The sequence below is a fragment of the Salmo salar genome, chromosome ssa19, assembly GCF_905237065.1.
Source record: "Salmo salar chromosome ssa19, Ssal_v3.1, whole genome shotgun sequence".
Lineage (NCBI taxonomy): Eukaryota > Metazoa > Chordata > Actinopteri > Salmoniformes > Salmonidae > Salmo > Salmo salar.
In genome coordinates, this window is record NC_059460.1 from 12,741,184 (window position 1) to 12,765,473 (window position 24,290).

The 24,290-nt window shown below is 43.4% G+C and overlaps 1 protein-coding gene across 2 annotated transcripts in view; it reads left to right on the forward strand.

Moving 5' to 3' along the window:
* vav3 (vav guanine nucleotide exchange factor 3) overlaps positions 1-24,290 on the forward strand; it is a 119,969-nt gene that overhangs the window by 73,577 nt on the left and 22,102 nt on the right. For both annotated transcript variants that reach the window (XM_014157308.2, XM_014157310.2), the window contains exons 12-20: positions 3,197-3,283; positions 3,388-3,473; positions 3,894-4,026; positions 5,580-5,689; positions 10,904-11,005; positions 12,155-12,246; positions 17,515-17,537; positions 18,646-18,679; positions 22,410-22,540. In XM_014157308.2, the coding sequence (XP_014012783.2) occupies positions 3,197-3,283; positions 3,388-3,473; positions 3,894-4,026; positions 5,580-5,689; positions 10,904-11,005; positions 12,155-12,246; positions 17,515-17,537; positions 18,646-18,679; positions 22,410-22,540 (798 nt within the window). The remainder of the gene's footprint in view (positions 1-3,196; positions 3,284-3,387; positions 3,474-3,893; positions 4,027-5,579; positions 5,690-10,903; positions 11,006-12,154; positions 12,247-17,514; positions 17,538-18,645; positions 18,680-22,409; positions 22,541-24,290) is intronic.

Sequence of the window (24,290 nt, forward strand, 5' to 3'; positions counted from 1 at the left end):
GGACATCAAGCCAACTTGACACAAATGTGGGAAGCATTGGCGTCAACATGGCCCAGCATCCCTGTGGAACGCATTCGACACCTTGTCCATGTCCAGACAAATTGAGGCTGTTCTATGTTTAGTTACATTTTTATTACTGTATATATTTAGTTATGTACTAACTAAATATATACAGTAATTAATACATAACTAAATATATACAGTAATTAATACCTAAATATATACAGTAATTAATACCTAAATATATACAGTAATTAATACATAACTACAAATATACAGTAATTAATACATAACTAAATATATACAGTCATTTTTTACTCCTGAACTTTTACTCCTGAACTTATTTTACTCCTGAACTTATGAATCCTTATTGACTCAAGACATTTCAGCTTTTCATATTTTGTAAAAGCTGAAATATTTTGAATTTGTAAACATTTCTAAAAACATAATTCCACTTTGACATTATGGGGTATTGTGTGTAGACCAGTGACTCAAAATCTCAATTTAATCCATTTTAAATTCAGGCTGTAACAGAACAAAATGTGGAAAAAGTCAAGGGTTGTGAATACTTTCTGAAGGTCCACATATGCCTCCTACTGAGACCTGCCTTGAGACCAGATTATTGGTCATAACGATGACTCTACCAACCTGCTAGCTATTTAAGCACCACTCCAGACCTACGGCATGCGTACTCTAGGCCTACACACAAAAACCTAAAAACACTCCTGCCACCAACACATGTACAGTTGAAGTCGGAAGTTTACATACACTTAGGTTGGAGTCATTAAAACTTGTTTTTCAACCACTCCACACATTTCTTGTTAACAAACTATAGTTAGGACATCTACTTTGTGCATGACAGAAGTCATTTTTCCAACAATTGTTTACAGACAGATTATTTCACTTATAACTCCCTGTATCACAATTCCAGTGGGTCAGAAGTTTACATCCACTAAGTTTACTGTGTCTTTAAACAGCTTGGAAAATTCCAGAAAAGGATGTCATGGCTTTAGAAACTTCTGATAGGCTAATTGACACCATTTGAGTCAATTGGAGGTGTACCTGTGGATGTATTTCAAGGCCTACCTTCAAACTCAGTGCCTCTTTGCTTCACATCATGGGAAAATCAAAAGAAATCAAAAGAAAGACCTCAGAAAAGGAATTGTAGACCTCCACAAGTCTGGTTCATCCTTGGGAGCAATTTCCAAACGCCTGAAGGTACCACGTTCATCTGTACAAACAATAGTACGCAAGTATAAACACCATGGGGCCTCACAGCCGTCATACCGCTCAGGAAGGAGACGCGTTCTGTCTCCTAGAGATGAACGTGCTTTGGTGCGAAAAGTCAAATCAATCCCAGAACAACAGCAAAGGACCTTGTGAAGATGCTGGAGGAAACAGGTACAAAAGTATCTATATCCATAGTAAAACGAGTTCTATATCGACATAACCTGAAAATCCGCTCAGCAAGGAAGAAGCTACTGCTCCAAAACTGCCATAAAAAAGCCAGACTACGGTTTGCAACTGCACATGGGGACAAAGATTGTACTTTTTGGAGAAATGTCCTCTGGTCTGATGAAGCAAAAATATAACTATTTTTCCATAATGACCATCGTTATTTTTGGAGGAAAAAGGGGGAGACTTGCAAGCCGAAGAACACCATCCCAACTGTGAAGTACGGGGGTGGCAGCATCATGTTGTGGGGGTGCTTTGCTGCAGGAGGGACTGATGCACTTCACAAAATAGATGGCATCATGAGGCAGGAAAATTATGTGGAGATATTGAAGCAACATCTCAAGACGTCAGTCAGGAAATTAAAGCTTGGTCGCAAATGGGTCTTCCAAATGGGCTGTGACCCCAAGCATACTTCCAAAGTTGTGGCAAAATGGCTTAAGGACAACAAAGTCAAGGTATTGGAGTGACCATTACAAAAGTGTGTGAGAGCAAGGAGGCCTACAAACCTGACTCAGTTACACCAGCTCTGTCAGGTGGAATGGGTCAAAATTCACCCAACTTATTGTGGGAAGCTTGTGGAAGGCTACCTGAAACGTTTGACCCAAGTTATACAATTTAAAGGCAATGCTACCAAATACTAATTGAGTGCATGTAAACTTCTGACCCACTGGGAATGTGATGAAAGAAATTAAAGCTGAAATAAATCATTCTCTCTACTATTATTCTGACATTTCACATTCTTAAAATAAAGTGGTGATTCTAACTGACCTAAAACAGGGAATTTTTATTAGGATTAAATGTCAGGAATTGTGAAAAACTGAGTTTAAATGTATTTGGCTAAGGTGTATGTAAACGTCTTACTTCAACTGTATCTCAATGAAATATCTCTGACAAGATTAGGTACAACATAAATACTTTAAGTTGTTCTCTTTGCATAGGAGTTTGACAGCAGTTACACAATTTCGTGGCTCCCCATCTCTCTTTGAGAAAGATTTATTGCGCATCATTCGTTTTTTTATTCAGCTTGACATTGTTTTCTTCTGAAATCTGCACTTAAAAAATCACTTATCTCTTTAGTCTTGATGTACAGGGTGTTGATGATGTGGGTGTGTGAATACAGTTTGACACGTACCAGGAAAGTACTAGAAGCAAGTCACGTCGGGTATGAAAGTGAACATTTACTCTGAGGGCGTCTGCGATGATTTCAATTGGCTAAATGATCCACTTGACATTGATTGGGGGAGCTAATGTGCTTAATGTTCCTGGAGTGTTTCTCTGCATTGCGTCATGTGGTGCGACAGCAACCAAGTGTTTTTCAGCGCTGATTATCTCAGACCTTATGAAAGATGGGATTTTAAACAGTGCTACTTGAACCAGACTCACTCTGTGTTGAGAGGAAGATTTACACAATGTACTCTTGCGTAAACAATTAATCATGCTGCTCAAAGAGAGAGAGAGAGAGAGAGAGAAAGTCCTCTAGAATATGTTGACATTGCAGGTGGTGCGATTTTAATCATGAAGTTGTAGATACTGTTGCTCCACTCTAATGCAGAACTAATGAAGAAACAGGAGTTAGACTGTTTCCAGGACTATTAGTTAGGCTACTGTATGGAAGAGCATTGGAAAGCAGTCATTTGTTGTGAGCCTGTCTCATATAGTGTATGCCAAAATGCACCCATCTTGAATGTCAAGTCTTAATGTTTGTTGTTTTGTGTTCTCTGTGTTGTGTTGGGTACTGTAGGACCTGGCTCAGTACGTCAATGAAGTGAAGAGAGACAATGAGACTCTGAGAGACATAGCCCAGTATCAGAAATCCATCGAAAACCTTGTAAGCAACTCATCTTGATTAAAAAATTATTGTGAAGTGAGCTGGGTTTTAAGTGTGACCTCTTTCTTTCTCTCTTTCATCCACCCCCCCCCCCACCCCTTCAGAATCAGTCTCTTAGTACCTATGGGAGACCAAAAGGAGACGGAGAGGTACGCGTTACCTCAATCGACAAACGTGCCAAACAGGACCGGTGAGATGTCTGTCTGGTGTGTGTGTGTGGGTTTCTGTGTGTTTCTGTGTGAGTGCATGTGTGTATGTTTGTCTGGAACGTGGCAAGATAAGATCAAGTCTTTTTACAGTCCCTCGTCTACTGCCTGCTCGTAATGCTTTATGGATCCAGTAATAGGTGTTTATTAGCAGCTATTGTAGTGCATTATGCATAACTCAATCAGGCATTACAAATGCACTTCTAATACATTCTGAAAAGGGTATTCATGCTAACCAAAGTCATCTTTTTATCTCACCTGACAAAGACTTCTGTGAAGTGGAAACATTGTGTGTTTGGGGGCAGGAATAAAGCACTGGGGAACAGCAATATTCTGTGTGCAGACCTCTCATTCTTTTACCTTCTTTTTATCTCTCCCTCTGTGTCTTTCCTCTGACACCACAGGCACATCTTCCTGTTCGATGCTGCTGTGATCGTCTGTAAGAGGAGAGGAGACAACTATGAGATGAAGGAGGTGATCGACCTGCACCACTTCAAGATCACCAACAACCCCACGTCAGATAAGGAGAACAGGAAGGTGTGTGTGCGTGCGTGTGTTTGTTCGCTCGTGTGTGTATGAAAGAGGGCACAAAAAACAATCGTAGTTTTATCATCCTTCAATCATTCACACTTGAATTATTGTTGACTTTGAGGGATTTCTTAATTTGCTGCAGGCTCAGGCAGTACTGTACAGGAGAGGACATGCTAAACTTTTATTTTTGAATGTAAGTTTTAGGAAATTTGTCACTGAAAGCGAATCAGATCACACATTGAGATTGCCACATTCATTAATGAGCGTGATCAGATATTGTGTTGGTTTGATGGATAGAACAGCTTGCCTTTTCCCCAGATGGTGTGTTTATTAAACATTGCCTTGTGCCTGATGGTACACACACACACACACACACACACACACACACACACACACACACACACACACACACACACACACACACACACACACACACACACACACACACACAGCAAAGTATAATATTCACTGTTGTGGATAATGATACATTGCACAATGGCTTCCCAGGGGATAATAATCATTTAGCTTATAATAACTTTAATTTGTTAAGAAATGAAACAAGAATCAAGCCAAAATCTAAGCAGCACGCATCTTTCCTATTACATGAAAGACCACCCCTTGTCTGTCGTATAAGGCTAGGAACCTACGAAAGCTGGTCTATAGTGTACGGTACCTGTTTTCAAACCCCACCCTCTCACACGACCCCCCACCTACCCCCTATGATTGGTCATGAGGCTCTCTTTCTCTTATCTGATTGACTGGTGGCTTACCCCAACCACTGCAACCTGAAGACCACTTTAAAGGGTCAATCTGGAATTTGTACATCCATTTGTAGTTTAATTGTCCCTTTAATGGCTCTTCTCATTGTTTTTATAAGCACAGCTGCCCTGAGCACTGAGCAGTAACGGTAAATGCAGACCACAGAGCTTTCGTTGTAGGAACGATAACTCTAGCAGAACACACAACATTACCTCTCAATATACACTTGTTTATTGTGCTGAAATTTGGGTCAGAGTACCTTTTTCAAGACAGCCTTGTCTCTGTGTAATAACAAGGAGAGGTGGTTGTAGCAGATTGTTATCAGGGACGCTGGAGTAATGGCTAGTCTTTAAGGTGGCTAATCTTTAGTGATTAACTTCTGCAGTGTCGTATCTGCGTTGATATCTGGGGCTGCATGGACACTGGTTCACAGGAACTCTCTCTCTCTCAATTTCCATTTCAATTTAAGGGCTTTATTGGCATGGGACACATATTTTTACATTGTCAAGGCAAATTAAATAGATAATAAACAATATTTTTTTTTTACAGTAAACATTAAACTCACAAAAGTTCCAAAAGAATAAAGACATTTCAAATGTCATATTATGTCTAATATTATGTCTATATACAGTGTTCTCTATCTCCCCCTCTCTCTCTCTCGCTCTCTCTCTCTCCCTGCATACACCACTCTCTCTTTCTATGTTGAATCTCCCATTCTACCTCACTATGACCCCCTCATCTAGCTCCCTCTGTCTCTCTCTAGTTCACTCTCTTATCGCCCTTTTTGTCTCCTGTTTTAGTGGTCCTATGGGTTCTACCTGACACACAACCAGGGGCAGAGTGGCTTCGAGTTGTTCTTCAAAACCAAGGAGCTGAAGAAGAAATGGCTGGAGCAGTTTGGCATGGCCATGTGAGTGTGTGTACTGTCCCATGTCATGCCTCTGCCTCACTCCCCCTGCAGCGGTGTGTGTGTGTGTGTGTTGTGTGTTTGTGTGTGTGTGTGTGTGTTTCTGTGAGAGAGACAGATAAAGTGTTTGTGTGTGTCCTCTATTGTGTGTACTGCCTTAGTGTCACAGTATTGACATGTCACTCTTCCAGTTATTCAGGTAAGTACAGATCAGGATTAATGAGTGTCACAGTCCTGAACTCTCCTGGCACCCTGCTCTAAAACACTAAAGACAGGAAAGACTCCCCTCCCCTCACCTGCTCCAAATCACCAGACTGATACAACAGCCAGAACTGACTGCCTGGACAAAACCTATATAACACTTTCTTAGACAATCAAAACTCCTTTCAGTGAATGGTGCAATTATATATTATGCTTGCACAAGAACAGCGCCTCCTTGGCAAATACACTCAAGCGTTCCAGCTTTGATTAATGGATGAAACTTGTGTACAGTATGTTCTATAATTACTTTGCACAAAAACATAAAACTGTGCCAAATATTGCCAAATATAAGGGGATGTTTAACTACTTTATCAAATTGCTTGAATAAACACCAGTGTGTTAAATTCATTCTGTAATAGACTGGATATCTAACAATGTCCTGACAGAGAAGCTGATTAGTGACTCTGACTCAGAATCGGTTTTATCAAGTAGTCCATTGACTCAACTGCATGCACACTTGGCCATATAGGAATATTGTCCCTATAAGTCCTCTGTGTCATCTCTCTCAGTCTCGTTGGGGACTTCACTCGCACATGTGATCTAACATGCACCTGTCATCATAAAAAACCACTGAGCCAAACACAAACACATCTGGTCATCTAGTGGAGGACAGGGGTCCTTTTCCCCTGAGTGGAGATCAGAGGATCTGGGATTATTAGAGGCTTTGTTGGTGTTGATAACGACATTTACAATTAGTTTACAGGGGGGGTTGGGGGCACCTGCTACAGCAAAAAAAAAGGGGGGGGGGGGGGAACAATTGACCATTTGCTAAGACCCTTGGTTACCGTTCCAACCTCGGACAACATTTTCCCTGGAAGCCCAATTCCCATTCAACCACATTCAAAATCCCCCCACAATGATCTCAAACTGTGTTTGTAACACACAATGAAATTAAACACAGACTGACTACCCCTTGCTAATCAAGAAACTCTTGGGTATGTTGTGGTGGATTGTCATTACAATTGCTTCACAGGATCCTAGTAAAATGATGTTTGTAGTGTAGTTAGCCACTGAATGGCTCTGAATTCACTGTCAGCATGCAGTCAAAGCTATAACTATCCTGATGTCGACAGCAGATTGGAGTTCTATTCATAACATTGCTAAATTAGCTAGCTAACATAAAAAAATTTACATAGTTTATTTGCACCTTATTTCTAGAACAATCTTCAAAATGTTGTTAAATGTGATGTTTTGGTTCCTCTAGGGCAATTCACAAAGCTGATTGAGGACATTATTACTGATGAGTGTGTTTTTTTTATTATGATCGTGTTTTTCTTTCCGCTTGCATTTTGTATTTATATTGATTCGTGTATTTTCTGTAATTTATTTAATTCAGGGCTCATCTGTAGAAGAGACCTTGGTCTCAGCATGACTAAAATAAAGGTTAAATAAAAATAAATATTACAAAAATTTGAAAATAAGTTAAGTGGCTAGCTAGCTGGTGTTAGCAATGTTTGGTGAGACTGAGAGCTAGCTAACCAGCTGAGCTAGCAAACAATATAACAACAGTATAATTTCGGATTCAGGAATCACAGTAGCAAGTACTCCCCAATTATTTTGTCATTTAAACTCAGTTTTTGCCATAGCCTTCACTGGCTTTCATGTGATTTAAAGATGAGAATGTCCAAGGTGTTGGACTCGACGACAGTTGCTATCCATTGAAACGCTGCAATTGGTTGCCGAAAATTCTGGGGCGGGGCTTAGTGAAGGGTCAATTATATTAAATAGTACTTTGGACTGTTCTATGCCAGTGATATTAGAAACAAAAAGAGAAAAGGAGGAAAGGAAGGAAGGAAGGAAGGAAGGAAGGAAGGAAGGAAGGAAGGAAGGAAGGAAGGAAGGAAGGAAGGAAGGAAGGAAGGAAGGAAGGAAGGAAGGAAGGAAGACAGAATCAGAGAAGAAAATAGAAAATAGGGGGGAAAAAGTGAAAAGGCGTGACGCAATGCTGAGAGAAGCTTGAGCTTGATTAACTCAGTGGAATTAATGAGATTGGAGCGGAGAGAGAGAGACAGGAGAGAGAGACAGCGAGAGAGAGTGTGAGAGAGACTGTGAAGAGAAAGAAATAGAGACAGAAAGAGGCAGAAGAGTTAGAGAGCAAGAGACAGAGAGAGCGAGAGACGCTCCTTCAGTTTCTTTGGCACACAATCACTGAGTCACTTGGCTCCCTGGAGAGACTGTTGACTGATCCCAGTACTGTTGTTTTGTCACGCGCTGCAGCTCAGTTCAGCTCAACACAGTGAGGAGGAGGAGACACATTTAGACTGCTAATATAATGGCACTGTACTCAAACTAACTCTGGAGTACTTGACCTAACCCACATAAAAAAATACTATAGTATACTATGATATAAATACTATAGTATTCACTGTAGTGTGTTTGCGGACTTAACTGTAGTATTCACTGTAGTGTTAGCTGTAGTATACTGTAGTATTTACAGTTAACTATAGTATGAATATTGTAGTAAAAGAAAACTATTATAATTATGTTTTTTTTCTGACTGTAGTATACTGTAATATTTACTGTAGTGTTTTAGTTTTATTATCTTTGACATAGAAGTGGAGGCTTTTTCTTTCAGGAAACCTACTGGGGAAATTTTCCATAACCTGTAGGTAGGTAGGACTGGTGTCTGAACGGATAGTTCAGAGCTGCTCTTTTCCATAACCTGTGGATACAGAGCATTCGGAAAGTATTCAGACCTCGTGACTTTTTCCACATTTTGTTTCGTTACAGCCTTATTGTAAAACTTATTCAATCGTTTTTTTTCCGCTCATCAATCTACACACAAAACCCCATAATGACAAAACAAAAAGTTTTTTTTAAATGCTTGCAAATTAAAAAATAAATAAATAATGAAATATCACATTTACACAAGTATTCAGACCCTTTACTCAGTACTTTGTTGAAGCACCTTTGGCAGTGATTACAGCCTCGAGTCTTCTTGGGTATGACACTACAAGGTTGGCACACTTGTCTTTGGGGAGTTTCTCCCATTCCCACTCTGCAGATCCTCTCAAGCTCTGTTAGGTTGAATGGGGAGCGTCACTGCACAGCTATTTTCCGGTCTCTCCAGAGATGTTTGATCGGGTTCAAGTCCAGGCCCTGGCTGGGCCACTCAAGGACATTCAAAGACTTGTCCCGAAACCACTCCTGGTTTGTCTTGGTTGTGTGCTTAGGGTCGTTGTCCTGTTGGAAGGTGAACCTTCACCCCCAGTCTGAGGTCCTGAGCGCTCTGGAGCAGGTTTTCATCAAGGATCTCTCTCTACTTTGCTCCGTTCATCTTTCTCTCGATCCAGACTAGTCTCCCAGTCCCTGTCGCTGAAAAACATCCCCACAGATTGATGCTGCCACCACCATGCTTCACCGTAGGGACTGTCATGTTCCTTTTACTGAGGAGTAGCTTCTACCAAAAAATCCTGATTGGTAGAGTGCTACAGAGATGGTTGTCCTTCTGGAGGGTTCTCCCATCTTCACAGAGGAACTCTGGAGCTCTGTCAGAGTGACCATCGGGTTCTTGTTCATCTCCCTGACCAAGGCCCTTCTCCCCCGATTGCTCAGTTTGGCCAGGCGTCCAGCTCTAGGAAGAGTCTTGATGGTTCCAAACTTCTTCCATTTAAGAATGATGGAGGCCACTGTGTTCTTGGGGACCTTCAATGCTGCATAAATTGTTTGGTACCCTTCCCCAGACCCTTCCTCAGCTCTACGGAATATTCCTTTGACCTCATGGCTTGGTTTTTTCTCTGACATGCACTGTCATCTGTGGGACCTTATATAGACAGTTGTATGCCTTTTCAAATAATGTCCAATCAATTGAACTTACCACAGTTGGACTCCATTCAAGTTGTAGAAACATCTAAAAAATGGAAACAGGATGCACCTGAGTCAATTTTGAGTTTCATAGTAAAGGGTCTGAATACTTAAGTAATAAATTGTGTGTAGATTGATGAGGGACATTATTTTTAATCCATTTTAGAATATATATATTACCTTTATTTAACTAGGCAAGTCATTTAAGAACAAATTCTTATTTTCAATGACGGCCTAGGAACAGTGCCTTGTTCAGGGGCAGAATGACAGATTTGTACCTTGTCAGCTCGGGGATTCGATCATGCAACCTTTCGGTTACTAGTCCAACGCTCTAACCACTAGGCTACCCTGCCGCCCCAATATGGCACAAAAGAAAGCGGTCTGAATACTTTCCGAATGCACTGTAGGTAGGACTGGTGTCTGAACGGATAGTTCAGAGCTTCTGCTCTTTTCTATAACCTGTAGAGAACACAATATGGTCTATACTAGGCATGTAGGTTTCTCACTTATGGGTGGCACAAAATGTGATATGGGGAGGGGAATGGGCTAGGTATATGCAAATTAAATAGTATGGTATTTACTATAGTTAAAAGCAGTGTAGTGTTTTTGCAGACTAGCGGTTTTGCGAACATTACTGGTGTATTTACTATAGTATTCCACAGTATATTACAACATTCTATAGTAAGTACTACACATGATCGAGGGATACTACAACGTGTAGTGTATTATTCTACAGTATACTACATTTTACTATAGAATTATATAGTAAGTACTGACCGTAATATTCTATAGTAAACTGTCATATTTTTTCATGTGTGAAGAACCAGGAAGTCTGTCTCGGGTTGCTACCAGGTTTTTTATTTTTCATAATTGGCAAAAATTAGGTGAAGGCCCCTGACATCAGGTGGTACTATGGGCCACGTGTGAACATAACGACTTATGGAAGTAATACAGAAACTGCCAAGCTTGTATCAAAGTACTGTGTAGTCTGTATGTAGACTGTAGAGCTACAGTCAAGTTCCAATGTGGAACCGAGATTTGCTACTAGTATAGCTGACTGCAATTACCTTAACGTCACAATGTGAAACTGCCAATGTACAATTGCACTTGTCTTTTCTAATCTTCATATCCTTCCTTTTCCATGTCTTGTAGATCCAACATACGTCCAGAGAACGGCACCAGTAACTTCCATGAGTTCAAGATGCACACCTTCGACAGAATCACATCCTGTAGCTACTGCCACATGCTGCTAAGGTACGGGGTCACACACGCATGCGCGCACACACTATCACATACTACATGTTATTTTACATTTGAGTCATTTAGCAGACTCTCTTATCCAGAGCGACATACAGGAGTAATTAGGGTTAAGTGCCTTGCTCAAGGGGAGTGCAAACAGATTTTTGACTGACAACCCTGAGCCTGTATCTACAACCAATGGGTATATATTGGTTGGGGCGGCAGGTAGCCTAGTGCTTAGAGCGTTGCGTCTAAAGGTTACTGGCCCTGAGCTGACAAGGTAAACATCTGTCGTTCTGCCCCTGAACAAGGCAGGTATTAACCCACTGTTCCTTGGTAGGCCGTCATTGCCTAGTTAAATATATGGATCACTTCATGGCTGGGGGCGCATGATGTGAAGAAGACCCAGCTGATGACCCAATATGGCCCATAACTGCCCATTCCGGGTGGATGTCAGATGGGGAAAATATATTTAAAATATATTTGAGCATGCAAGAGGACAAATATACTAGGCGAGAAGGGGAGTAACAAGAGTGTGAGCTGACTGAGCATGTGCAGTGCACCTGTGTGTATGGTGCGATTACAACATCTGTGTGTAACCATGACCCTAACCCATGACCCTAACCCTAGCTTCATGTCTACAACCTGGCTCAACCCTAACCCTATAGCCTCACCCACAACCCTAACCCTAACCCCAGCTTCAAGTCCACATCTGGGTTCAACCCTAACCCATACCTTAGCTACCATGGATGTCCACACCCTGGCTCAACCCTAATTCTTGTGTCTGTGCATGGCTCACCAGGAGAGTTAGTCAGACTGGGGCTGCCGGGCTTTACATCATTGTAATCAGCAGGAGGTTCTGGAGCAGTTATGTGAAAGAAAATACCGCCGCAGGTAGGGAGGAGTGGAGAGGCGATGACGGATGGTTGAACCCGAGACAGGGAAGTTGGAATGGCACCAAGTCACATCTTTTAAAGACGTCGTCCTCCTCTTTCTTTACTCCCTCTCTTTATCCTACACGCACACACACACACACACACACACACACACACACACACACACACACACACACACACACACACACACACACACACACACACACACACACACACACACACACACCACACTGAGTAATGCTGGTTGTCCCTCTCTTCTCTCTTCCAGGGGCATCTTTAACCAGGGGTACCTGTGCTCCAAGTGTGGTGTTGGAGCCCATAAGGAATGTCTGGGGAGGTTTGGCAGCTGTGGAAAAACAGGTGAGAACCCCCCTCAAAACACAGACTCAAGAAAGCAGTACAGTACAAGTAGTACAGTACATACACTATATGACCGATAGTATGTGGACAGCTGCTCGTCAAACATCTCATTCCAAAATCATGAGCATTACAGTTTTTTTACAATCGCTAGGACCCATTTCTCAATACTTAGGTCACTTTTTCAAAACTCTTCACACAGTTCTCCTAACCAACTTTCAGCTTGGCAGAGCAGTTCATTTCACATCCAAAATGCACTAAAACTACCAAAACACTTCATATATGTCTCAAATCAACTCATTCTTCCATAGAAATAGCAAAGGTTGTCACCCAACAAGGACACGTTGTCACTCATAAAACAATGACCTAAACAACACTAACAACAGGTAGCACTACACAATGTTTTCTATACAAAACAAGAATGACACCTCTCTACTGTTTAGAATTCACTGCAGTATATGTTACAGGAATGTATCAGACATGATGCAGTAAGCTTCAATATGTTTTGTGTCATTTTTTGGCATTGAGTGATTCCAAAATACAAGAATTTGTATATACACCATCTACCAATACAGATACAGCAGCAATGCTAGTCAACCCTGTCTTCTGCATTTGGCCACAGGTTCTCATCCACATTACATCTTATGTCATCTTGGGCAATACACATAGGAAAGAATCTTTTGGCATGTCTGGTCCATCCCTGGCAATCTTCTGCAGATATGTCCAGGCATCCAGCATTCATTGCGTCCAGGAGGGACATTTGATCATGTGGATGGTGGTCATAAACCTTCCACCTCCATGAGGAATAGAATTCCTCTATGGGGTTGAGGAATGGAGAGTAAGGTGGGAGGAAAAGTGACACCATCCTGGGATGGGCTGCAAAACACTCTGTGACTGCACAGGAGTGGTGAAATGACACATTGTCCCATACAATTACAAACGTTGGCCGATTTCGCCTCACTTCAACCCTTTCCTCACCAGGCACAACCCTTCCATAGAGGTCACCCAGGAATGAAATGAGACACTCGGTGTTGTATGGCCCAATTAGCGATTTGTGTAACAGCAATCCATCAGAGGATACTGCTGCACACATTGTGATGTTGGCACCCCTCTGGCCCGGGACATCCACCGTGGCTCTTTTCCCAATCACATTCCTTCCTCACCACCGTGTTTTGGCCAAGTTGAAACCAACCTCATCCACAAAGATGAATATGTGGGGTGTTTGCCTGGCTTCAATCTCCATGACTCTCTAAAATAAATCCACAAGGCAACATAAGAGTTAGGCTATTACAGTAGTTTACATTATAGCTAAAAACAGGCCATTGTGTTTCTCTGCCCTGTTTGGTTTTGTTCAAAACCAGTTGTGTATTTTATAGTCATCTTACCTGGACATATTGGTTCCTGAGTTGCTTGACTCGTTCAGAGTTCCTCTCAAAGGGGACAGTGTACATCTGCTTCATCCTGACTTGATGTTGTTTCAGGACTCTAGAAATAGTTGTTATGCATACATTGTGAATATTTCCAAATGTATTGTTGTCTGCCAACACTCCCGAATCTCTGTGAGTTTTATGCCATTGTTTCTGATGACCATATCAACGATTGCAGTTTCCTGCACAGCAGTGAAAATCCTACCTCTCCTGCCTGTGGGAGGTAACCTTTGGGTCCTAAGCAGAAATACAAAAACAATTACACACAAATGAGTTTGGAGGCTTTGCTCAATTTACTTCTGTAATGTGCAGTTCAGTCAGATGCCCTTGCAGAATGCACATCTTACCTGTTGTTTTGCCGGAAATTTCTCACAATAGATGCCACTGTTGAGCGTTGCAGATTTGGCTGCACTCTCAGACCAGCCTCTCTCATTGAAAGACCATGATTTATTACATTGTCAATTATAGTAGCCCTAATCTCATCTGAGACAACAGCTCTTGAGCTTCCTCTCGGTCTTCTTCCACCACGCGTACGTACTCCTCTCCCTCTCCCAGCCACTCTTCTTCCTCTGTCAGCCACTTCTCTATCTCTGGCTGGGTCCATGTTTACATTACAGTACAGCATTATTCCTAAGATGTCCCCTTTTGTATAGATGGTAATGAAATTGAATGACTAACACCTGGGTAGGTGTTCAGGTGCAATGGGAATCAGCTGTGCTTGGTCTAATTGTTTTGATAGTGTTTCATTTTTTAGATTTGGAATATATTTCAATACGGTATTACTGTAGAAATGTAGCACATTGTTTTCTTATTCAATTTTGTGTTATGTTAGGTTTTGAACTTAAGTTTAACAGTTTTGAAAAGAGTATGTAAACATGTGCAAATTGGCCTGTAGGTACATAGAGTTTTGGTGGTGGTTGTGTCTGAGTGAGAAAATAATTCATGAAATTTGAAAGATGTAGTCATTGAATGCATTTTGTGCCAAAGCAATGACAAATGATCCACAGTTTAGCCCACATAGACTGCTGTTGTGTTCACTGTGTGAAGAATTTTGAAAAAGTGACCTAAGTATTGAGAAATTGTTCCTAGCTATTGTAAAAAACTGTAATATGGAGTTGGTCCTCCCTTTGCTGCTATAACAGCATCAACTCTACCGTGAAGGCTTTCCACTAGATGTTGGAACATTGCTTCCATTCAGCCACGAGCTAAGTGAGGTTCGGGGGCTGATGTTGGGCGATTAGACCTGGCTCGCAGTCAATGTTCCAATTCATCCCAAATGTGTTTGATGGAGTTGAGGGCTCTGTGTAGGCCAGTCAAGTTCTTCCGCACCGATCTCGACAAACTTTTTCTGTATGGACCTCGCTTTGTGCACAGGGGCATTGTCATGCAGAAACAGGAAAGGGCCTTCCCCAAACTGTTGCCACAAAGTTGGAAGCATAGAATTGTCCAGAATATCTTTGTATGCTGTAGCATTAAGATTTCCCCTCACTGGAACTAAAGGGCCTAGCCCGACCATGAAAAACAGCCCCAGACCATTATTCCTACTCCACCAAACTTTACAGTTGGCACTATGCATTGGGGTAGGTAGCGTTCTCCTGGCATCTGCCAAACCCAGATTCGTCCATCGGACTGCCAGATGGTGAAGCGTGATTCATCACTCCAGAGAACGTGTTTCCACTGCTCCAGAGTCCAATGGTGGTGAGCTTTACACCAGTCCAGCTGACGCTTGGCATTATGCATGATGATCTTAGGCTTGTGTGTGGCTGCTCCGCCATGGAAACCCATTTCTTGAAGCTCCCAACAAACAGTTATTGTGCTGACGTTGCTTCCAGAGGCAGTTTGGAACTCGGTAGTGAGTGTTGCAGCCGGGGACAGACCCAGCAGTCCTGTTCTGTGAGCTTTTGTGGCCTACCACTTTGCGGCTGAGCCGTTGTTGCTCCTAGACGTTTCCACTTCACAACAACAGCACTTACAGTTGACCGGGGCAGCTTTAGCAGGTCAGAAATTTGACAAACTGGCTTGTTGAAAAGGTGGCATCCTAAGTCACTGAGCTCTTCAGTATTGTGCATTCTACTGCCAATGTTTGTCTATGGAGATTGCATGGCGGCACGCTCAATGTTATACACCTGTCAGCAACGGTTATGGCTGAAATAGCCGAATCCACTAATTTGAAGGGGTGTCCACATACTTGTGTATATATACTCTTAAAATGTATATTTCATGTTAATGTGTATACCTGAAAGTAAATTGAAAAGCTGCTGATAATTAACCTACAATAAGGAAAAGCTCATAGTCACTGTGTACGGGGATTGGTCAGAGTATGAAACCTGAACACTTATATAACTCCAATCAAATAACATTAGATGCAGCAAGCTGCTCACTGTGCTCACTCACTATACATACCTTTAAACTGTTCCCTGCACACACACACACACGCACGCGTATGTGCACACGCACACACGCGCGCACATGTAAGCGCACGCACACACACACACACACACACACACACACACACACACACACACACACACACACACACACACACACACACACACACACACACGCAATGGGAACATGAGTGATTAGAGTAGACTGGTCATGACATTCCTCATGACAAACAGGTCCTGCAGACTTCCCCTGACTGGCAGTGAGTGTGTCAGTGGTCTGTATGTGTATATATATATATATATATATATATATATATATATATATATATATATATATATATGTATGTGTGTGTGTATGTGTATGTATGTGTGTGTGTGTGTGTGTGTGTGTGTGTGTGTGTGTGCGTGCGTGCGTGCGTGCGCAGATTGCAGCAAGGTGCCTGCTCCTGTTGGTGTTGGCATCACTCACAAGCAATCAGGTCAGCAGTGCAATATCGCAGTCACCAGCCACACCTGGTCACTAGCTTCCCTGAATAGATTAGTGTCATGCCACGGGGGGGCTGGAGAAAAGATAAATGTTAGTCCCTTTTACAGTGTTAGAAAGTAGAATGCACTTGGTTGCAATATGTTATGTTGCAACTATGCTTTCACTACCAACTTGCTTGTTAAGCAGTTATTAACGCATGGCTGATGTTGGACCAGTAGCAATAGATATAGTAACCTCATCAACACATAGCAGTTATTGACAGGAAAACAGAACACAATCACAACATCCATGGACAATCAGAAATGTGCATTACAGCAATGAATGCTGTGCCTTGGGACACCGCGTTATGCCTGCAGTTCTGCGGGAGGTATGTGTTTACAGTACTCTGTCTCCAGGGTGTTCTGCAGGTGAGGCTTGTTTACCTCAGGTCCCAGTTGGCTCTCTCTCCCTCTGCTCTTCGTTATCAGCCCTGTTCAGCGTTACTTTGTGTAACAGGTCAAAGTTCGATCCAGAGCTGCCTGGCTGTCTGCTGGAGAGGGAGCGGGAGGAGGGAGGGGGAGGGGTGCTTGTTGATGGGGTGTAGCCCGTCCCAGGAGAGCCAATGAACAAACAGAGAACAAACTCTCAGAGCAGAACAGTCGTCAGCCCTGCCCCCTGAAGTGGTTTACTCCAGACTCTTTACTCCTGTCAGGTACCTTCAGCACAGCACAACAAACCAATGAGGAAAAAGAGTAGACAGTACTGCCAGTTGCTTTCTGCTTCACTAATGAGAGAGTGCTTCTGCAGCGCTGGAACACTGTGTGTGTGTGTGTGTGTGTGTGTGTGTGTGTGTGTGTGTGTGTGTGTGTGTGTGTGTGTGTGTGTGTGTGTGTTGGGTAACAGTTTGTTTGTGTGATCGTGAGTGTGTGTGTGGCTGTTATGCGTTCTCCTTGTAACCCACTCACCATGCCTGTTTTCAAACTCCTTTCAGATCCGGGCTCCTTCAGAACTCAGGTAAGACAGTGTGTCTTTCTATCTCCTTTCCCTTTCCAAAGTTCTGCTCTGTTCTGTTCTTACCCTTTGAAGACGTTCCCCTCTCTGTTTATATTGCCGAAGAAACTCCAATTGACTTTACTTATTTTAGCGTGAGCCGATAGATAGTGAATACAATTCTTCTGTAGATGATTGGAGAGTTGTGAAGGCCAGGTCTTAGCGTATAACTGCAACCCCCATGTGTTTCATTGAAACATGCACGATAAGAAATGTATCAACTTTGGCAACTATTCTGAATGTTTTTTTTGAAGGTGGCTAAGATAGATTGCGATTCCGGGATTCTGAAGGTTATAACTGGTGATGGAGGTTATAACTGGTGATGGAGGTTATAAATTATGATGGAGGTTATAACTAGTGATGGAGGTTATAACTGGTGATGGAGGTTATAACTGGTGATGGAGGTTATAAATTAAGATGGAGGTTATAATGCATTATGTGTAAAAATGCATATCGGCTGTTTGCAGAGATAGCATTGGATGAAATATTCATTGTGTGTTTGCACAGCAGAGCAGGCACATTCATAGCATTACCCAACCAGTCCCCTCTATATTCATCTCACTGCAACAAGATAAATCAGTTATTTAGCATGCAACGCTAGATAGAAATGCATTTACTGGTGATGCAATGCAACCCTACAGAGTATGACTTCTTTAACCCATTTACCCTACAGCAGTGGGGGAGGTTTGTGTGGGCCTGTAAAATTACCGTATATGAATTGAAGTTATCACGTAATATATGTATATATGAGTTCCAACTGGAGGCAAGCCCCATTTTCTCATCATGGCAGGTTTGCTTGCTACAGTATCTGGTCAGCTTTATTACATTGGAATACATGTCACTGTGTGCGTGTCACAATGAACATGTACAATTGATGTATGTATGTATGTTAGGGATGTACAGTATGCAGGTCGTAGGTTAGGGAGAGGAAACATTAGGTTTACATCTCAATATCTTTCTGAGCAAACCTGTGTTTCATAGTGCAGTGAGAGTGAACTTTCAGTGTGTGTGTGTATGTGTGTGTGTGTGTGTCACAGTAGTTAATCATGGTGTCTGTTTTTTTCCATTGCAGGAAAAATCAGTGCAAGGACGGCGCTCAGATCCAGGTTAGTGCATTCTGAATACATGGTAATAACAGTCACCTCCTACCCACTCACATCAGTCACATAATCCCCCCCTCCTCACTCTCTCTCTCTCTCTCGCTCTCGCTCTCGCTCTCGCTCTCGCTCTCTCTCTCTCTCTCTCTCTCTCTCGCTCTCTCTCTCTCTCTCTCTCTCTCACACTCTCTCCCCTATCTCTCTCTCTCTCTCTCTCTCTCTCTCTCTCTCTCTCTCTCTCTCTCTCTCTCTCTATCTCTCTCTCTCTCTCTCTCTCTCTCTCTCTCTCTCTCTCACACTCTCTCCCCTATCTCTCTCTCTCGCTCTCTCCCCTATCTCTCTCTCTCACACTCTCTCCCCTATCTCTCTCTCGCTCTCTCCCCTATCTCTCTATCTCCTCTCTATCTCTCGCTCTCTCCCCCTCTCTATCTCCTCTCTCTCTCTATCGCTCTCTCGCTGTCTCTCTCCCTTCTCTCTATCTCTCTCTTTTAATTCCACCCTCCTTCTTCCTCTGTCGGAATGGACCATGACATACTGCAAACTCTCAAATCATAGACACACAGCTACATGAGGAGGAGGGCGCAAATTGCCTGTTATACTGTGGAAAATCCTTATTGACCCACCATACAGTGAAATCAATAGGCACTTGATTGCTTGGGCCCTTATCGTTTTATAATTGTCCGCACTCGCATAGTTCTGTCTGCTCAAAGGTGGGCTAACACGGGGTTTGTCTTTGTGCTGTTGGAAATGCATTTCATGCTCTGAGACTCGGTTCTCCTCACTGATATTCTCACGTACTAGTGTCTGTGCCTGTTCGGGCAAGCTAACACACGTTACCCCTGACTCAATAGACTTTTCGTTGGAATCAGATACAGAGAGGAAAACAGAACAGAAAGCAAGTTATGTCACCCCTCAGTCTCACCCCGTTGTTTACAGTAGAGTGGGGACTGTGTACTAGTGTGTCAGGGTGAAATAGGCCAGGTTAGGAGTGCTACTGTAGGACAACCAGGAAATAACCAGTTAATGGTAGTTCCCCGGTAAACAGGTCTAAGAAACAGGTCTGAACCCAAACACACATAATTGAAGAAGGTTATCTCCCATCTGATAACAGGACGAGGAACTAGAGTACAGTTATACTGTATGTCTGCATGCTTAACTTGATGAAACATTATGACATGAGAGAGGTTATGGTTATGATGGAACGACAGGTGTGTGTGTGCGTGTGTCTCCCCTCGTTATCTTCTATAATGGGATCATGAATATTGTAAAAGAGTTAGGAGAATCGCGCGTGTGAACGGGTACGCACACACACATATTCACACACACTCCATCAGGATGAAATCCACGGCATAGTGTTGCAGCGTACATGAAGACATGGGGGTCACCCTGGGTATATTGGGGTCTGTTGATTCATTAAGTTGCTCAGTGTGAAATGACCTCAGTTCAGTTCTGCCTCTGTATTGGTACTAAAGCACAGCTTCTCTGCTGGGAGGCTGTCTCTCTCTCAGTCTCTCCCTCAGTCTCTCCCTCAGTCTCTCCCTCAGTCTCTCCCTCAGTCTCTCTCTCAGTCTCTCCCTCAGTCTCTCTCTCAGTCTCTCTCTCAGTCTCTCTCTCAGTCTCTCCCTCAGTCTCTCTCTCAGTCTCTCTCTCAGTCTCTCCCTCAGTCTCTCCCTCAGTCTCTCCCTCAGTCTCTCCCTCAGTCTCTCCCTCAGTCTCTCTCTCAGTCTCTCTCTCAGTCTCTCCCTCAGTCTCTCCCTCAGTCTCTCCCTCAGTCTCTCCCTCAGTCTCTCTCTCAGTCTCTCTCTCAGTCTCTCCCTCAGTCTCTCTCTCAGTCTCTCTCTCAGTCTCTCCCTCAGTCTCTCTCACATTCTCTCCCTCAGTCTCTCCCTCAGTCTCTCTCTCAGTCTCTCCCTCAGTCTCTCGTCCGGTCTTTCTCTCATTCTCTCCCTCAGTCTCTCTCTCAGTCTCTCCCTCAGTCTCTCTCTCAGTCTCTCCCTCAGTCTCTCCCTCAGTCTCTCCCTCAGTCTCTCCCTCAGTCTCTCCCTCAGTCTCTCTCTCAGTCTCTCTCTGTCTCTCTCTGTCTCTCTCTCAGTCTCTCTCTCAGTCTCTCCCTCAGTCTCTCCCTCAGTCTCTCCCTCAGTCTCTCCCTCAGTCTCTCCCCCAGTCTCTCTCTCAGTCTCTCTCTCAGTCTCTCCCAGTCTCTCTCTCAGTCTCTCCCAGTCTTTCTCTCAGTCTCTCTCTCAGTCTCTCCCCCGGTCTCTCTCCCAGTCTCTCTCTCAGGCTCTCCCTCAGTCTCTCCCCCAGTCTTTCTCTCAGTCTCTCTCTGTCTCTCAGACTCTCCCTGTCTTTCTCTCAGTCTCTCCCTCAGTCTCTCTCTGTCTCTACCTCAGTCTCACCCCCAGTCTTTCTCTGTCTCTCTGTCTCTCTCTGTCTTTCTCTGTCTCTCCCTCAGTCTATCTCTCAGTCTCTCCCTCAGTCTTTCTCTCTCCCTCAGTCTCTCTCTCAGTCATTCCCTCAGTCTCTCTTTCAGTCTCGCCCTCAGACTCTCCCTTTGGCCCCTTCACACAGGCCATTCACAACTATTCATTCTCACAAAATGCTTTATCTTTCCAGAAAAATGTGCTCACCCTCCCCCAAATGATTAATTCCTATGAGATGAAGGATAATCAACCTCTCTCTTTTGTCGTTCTCAAACTCCTCTGCTTGGCTTTAGAAACTTTTTAGAGATTCTTTCAATCTCTTTCACTCTCTTTTTGATCTCTCTCTCTCACCCTCTCTCTCTTTCTTTCTATCTCTCTCTTTCTCTCTCTCTCTCCCTGGTGTCTGTGGCCTTACTGCAGGGTTACTATTCCCTCAGTTCTCGTCATGAGCAGCTGTGGGGAGAGAAAGGCAATGTCGTGCTTAATGGAAGATATCCTTTGTCTTGTGTGTGTGTGTGTGTGTGTGTGTGTGTGTGTGTGTGTGTGTGTGTGTGTGTGTGTGTGTGTGTGTGTGTGTGTGTGTGTGTGTGTGTGTGTGTGTGTGTGTGTGTGTGTGTAGAAGTGACCGTGAGAGCCCCATCTTCAGCCCTGCTAGCTTCTCTAGTATTTAAGCACCCTCTCAGCTCACAGGAGAGCTTCTGTCCAGACCATCTCCATCTTAGGCCATAAGGATTAGAGGTTTAAGGAGTGTTACTATCACAGCCCCCCCCCATCCAAACCCTGACTTCCCTAGGAACACAGGTACTTTAAAATATATCTGCATCCCTCTCTTGTCGACCATCCTTAATCTATTCTCCCCCATCCTGCTGTTCTGTTTCTACTCTCTTTATAAGAGTTTGAGCTTTCTTCATCACCATGGAGTGAGAAACACAGCAATGTGTGGTGGATTGTAAACACACTGTTCTTGTTTGAGCTGAATCTCCTTAGATACAAACACAATTGAACAGATATTGCCAAGAATATGGTTCTATTAATTCTAGTCTACACTGTTGGATTCTACCTGGCTTTTGTTTTACCTTTGGATAACAAAAATGTTTGATGACTGGAAAATTGGACAATAGCACATGCGATGTTACCAAGACCAAGGATAAAGCTATTGTTTCATAGCTTTAGATTGCTTGGTCGTATATGGATGGTTGGTATGGTGACAAGTGGGAGGGTGGCAAAGGTGCATTGTTTTGCGTTCAGATCTGCACACGCACCCATATAGATGAGTAGGAACACACTGATATTGTGGTTGTATTTTCTCTCTCACTCAGGGTTACCTAAGATGTTGGTGACGAGGAACTATTTTGGCGTGCCAAGTCCCATATGTGGCCCGCCCCTCAACATCCAGCAAGGTGACATCATCGAGCTGGTCTGTGCCGATCTACACAGCTCCTGGTGGCAGGTGAGAGAGACATCGGTGTGTGTGTGTGTCTTTCTCTGTGTGTGTGTGTGTGTGTGTGTGTGTGTGTGTGTGTGTGTGTGTGTGTGTGTGTGGCAGGCGAAGTGTCACTTCTCTCGACCATTACATGTTACCTCACCCCTCTTGATCAAACCATGTCTTAACAAACTATTTCAGATGAAACTAAAGGAATTGGTTTGTTCAATCAGTGAATCATATGCACCATTGTGTAAACTGAAGCCCTGCCCTGACCAGTGACATAACGTTGTTGTGTATTAGCACTGTACAGGAAAACCTATTGAAAGACACACCTATTAGACTGGGACAAGAACTAAATGAGCATTGTGAAAGGAAAACAAGTGTCATTTTCTAAGTCTTCTTTCTGTTGACCATTTCTGTTTAATTCTGACAATATTCAGTAATCAACATGGCTCTAATTGATTTTCTTAGACTGGTCTGTTTTGTTTGGCAGTTTATTCTAGTCTGACTGTGCCTCTGCGCTGTGTGACTCCAGTGTGACTCCTGTGTGACTCCTGTGTGACTCCAGTGCATTTCTAGCCGCATTGTCTGTCTGTCACACACTGCTAAGGGTAACTGCACAGGGAGTGGCTAATCCACTGCTTTGTTAATTGTTGAAACTGTAGGTTTCAGCGTGGCATTTTTACAGCAACATTGAGGAGCTGTCGTGAACATGGGGGTACACACTGAGACAACACCCAGACAACACTGAACATTTCACCATGTTGTCGTGTGGAGGAAGTCTTACAACACACGTACGCACACGCACGCATGCACACACCCACAAACACACACATTCTTCCATAATGTGACTTTAATCTGGGAGAACAATAACAGGCCTTCAGGAGCACGCCAAATGAGGGTGTGGGCATCACCGTCTTTGTGTACAGCCTACCCTGCCAATGTGTGTGTTTGTGCCTTTCCAAACCACACAGAGGCACACGCCCATTCAGACACCTTCCAGCTCTTTGTTTGTGTGTTTTGGGCTAGCTGGCTGGCTGGCTGGCTGGCTGGCTGGCTGGCTGGCTGGCTGGATGGATGGCTGGCTGGCTGGCTGAATGGATGGATGGATGGATGGATGGATGGACGGCGTTACAACAGCAACTGCAGGGAGGAAGGCTATTTGCTATTTATGCTGTCTGCTCTGGCTCTGCCTGAGTCCACGTGGGCCTAGATATAGAAGCTATCTTATCTCTCTCTCTCTCTCTCTCTCTCTCTCTCTCTCTCTCTCTCTCTCTCTCTCCCTCTCCCTTCCCAGCCCTCACCTTTTTCTCACACCGTCCATTTTCACCTCTCTCCCACTTCCTTCCTGTCCCTCTCTCTGGACTGGCTCAGTCAGACCCAGTGGAGTCAGAGACACTAGGTGTGATAGCCCAGGCTTTTCAGCACTGTCACTTTGCTGGCACAGCCTCACTATAGCTGGCATAGGCTGGGAGGTGTGTGTTTGTGTGTTTGTGTGTGTGTGTATTCATATGTGTGTATTTTTGTGTGTGTGGTGAGCGTCCTTTTTGATATTCCTACAGATTAATCTCTAGCATGCTATTTCGGGGGAAGTGTGCCGCCAAGCAGTGTACAATCACCAATCCATTAGCTGTTGAATGAGAGTTTTATATTTATCATTTAATATATTTAATTTAATTTGATATTGTGCAAAAAAATACATCATTACATCATCACCTTTAGGTTACTTAATCTCTGTGACAGCGGACCGAATTACTGAATGCTCAGTATTCAT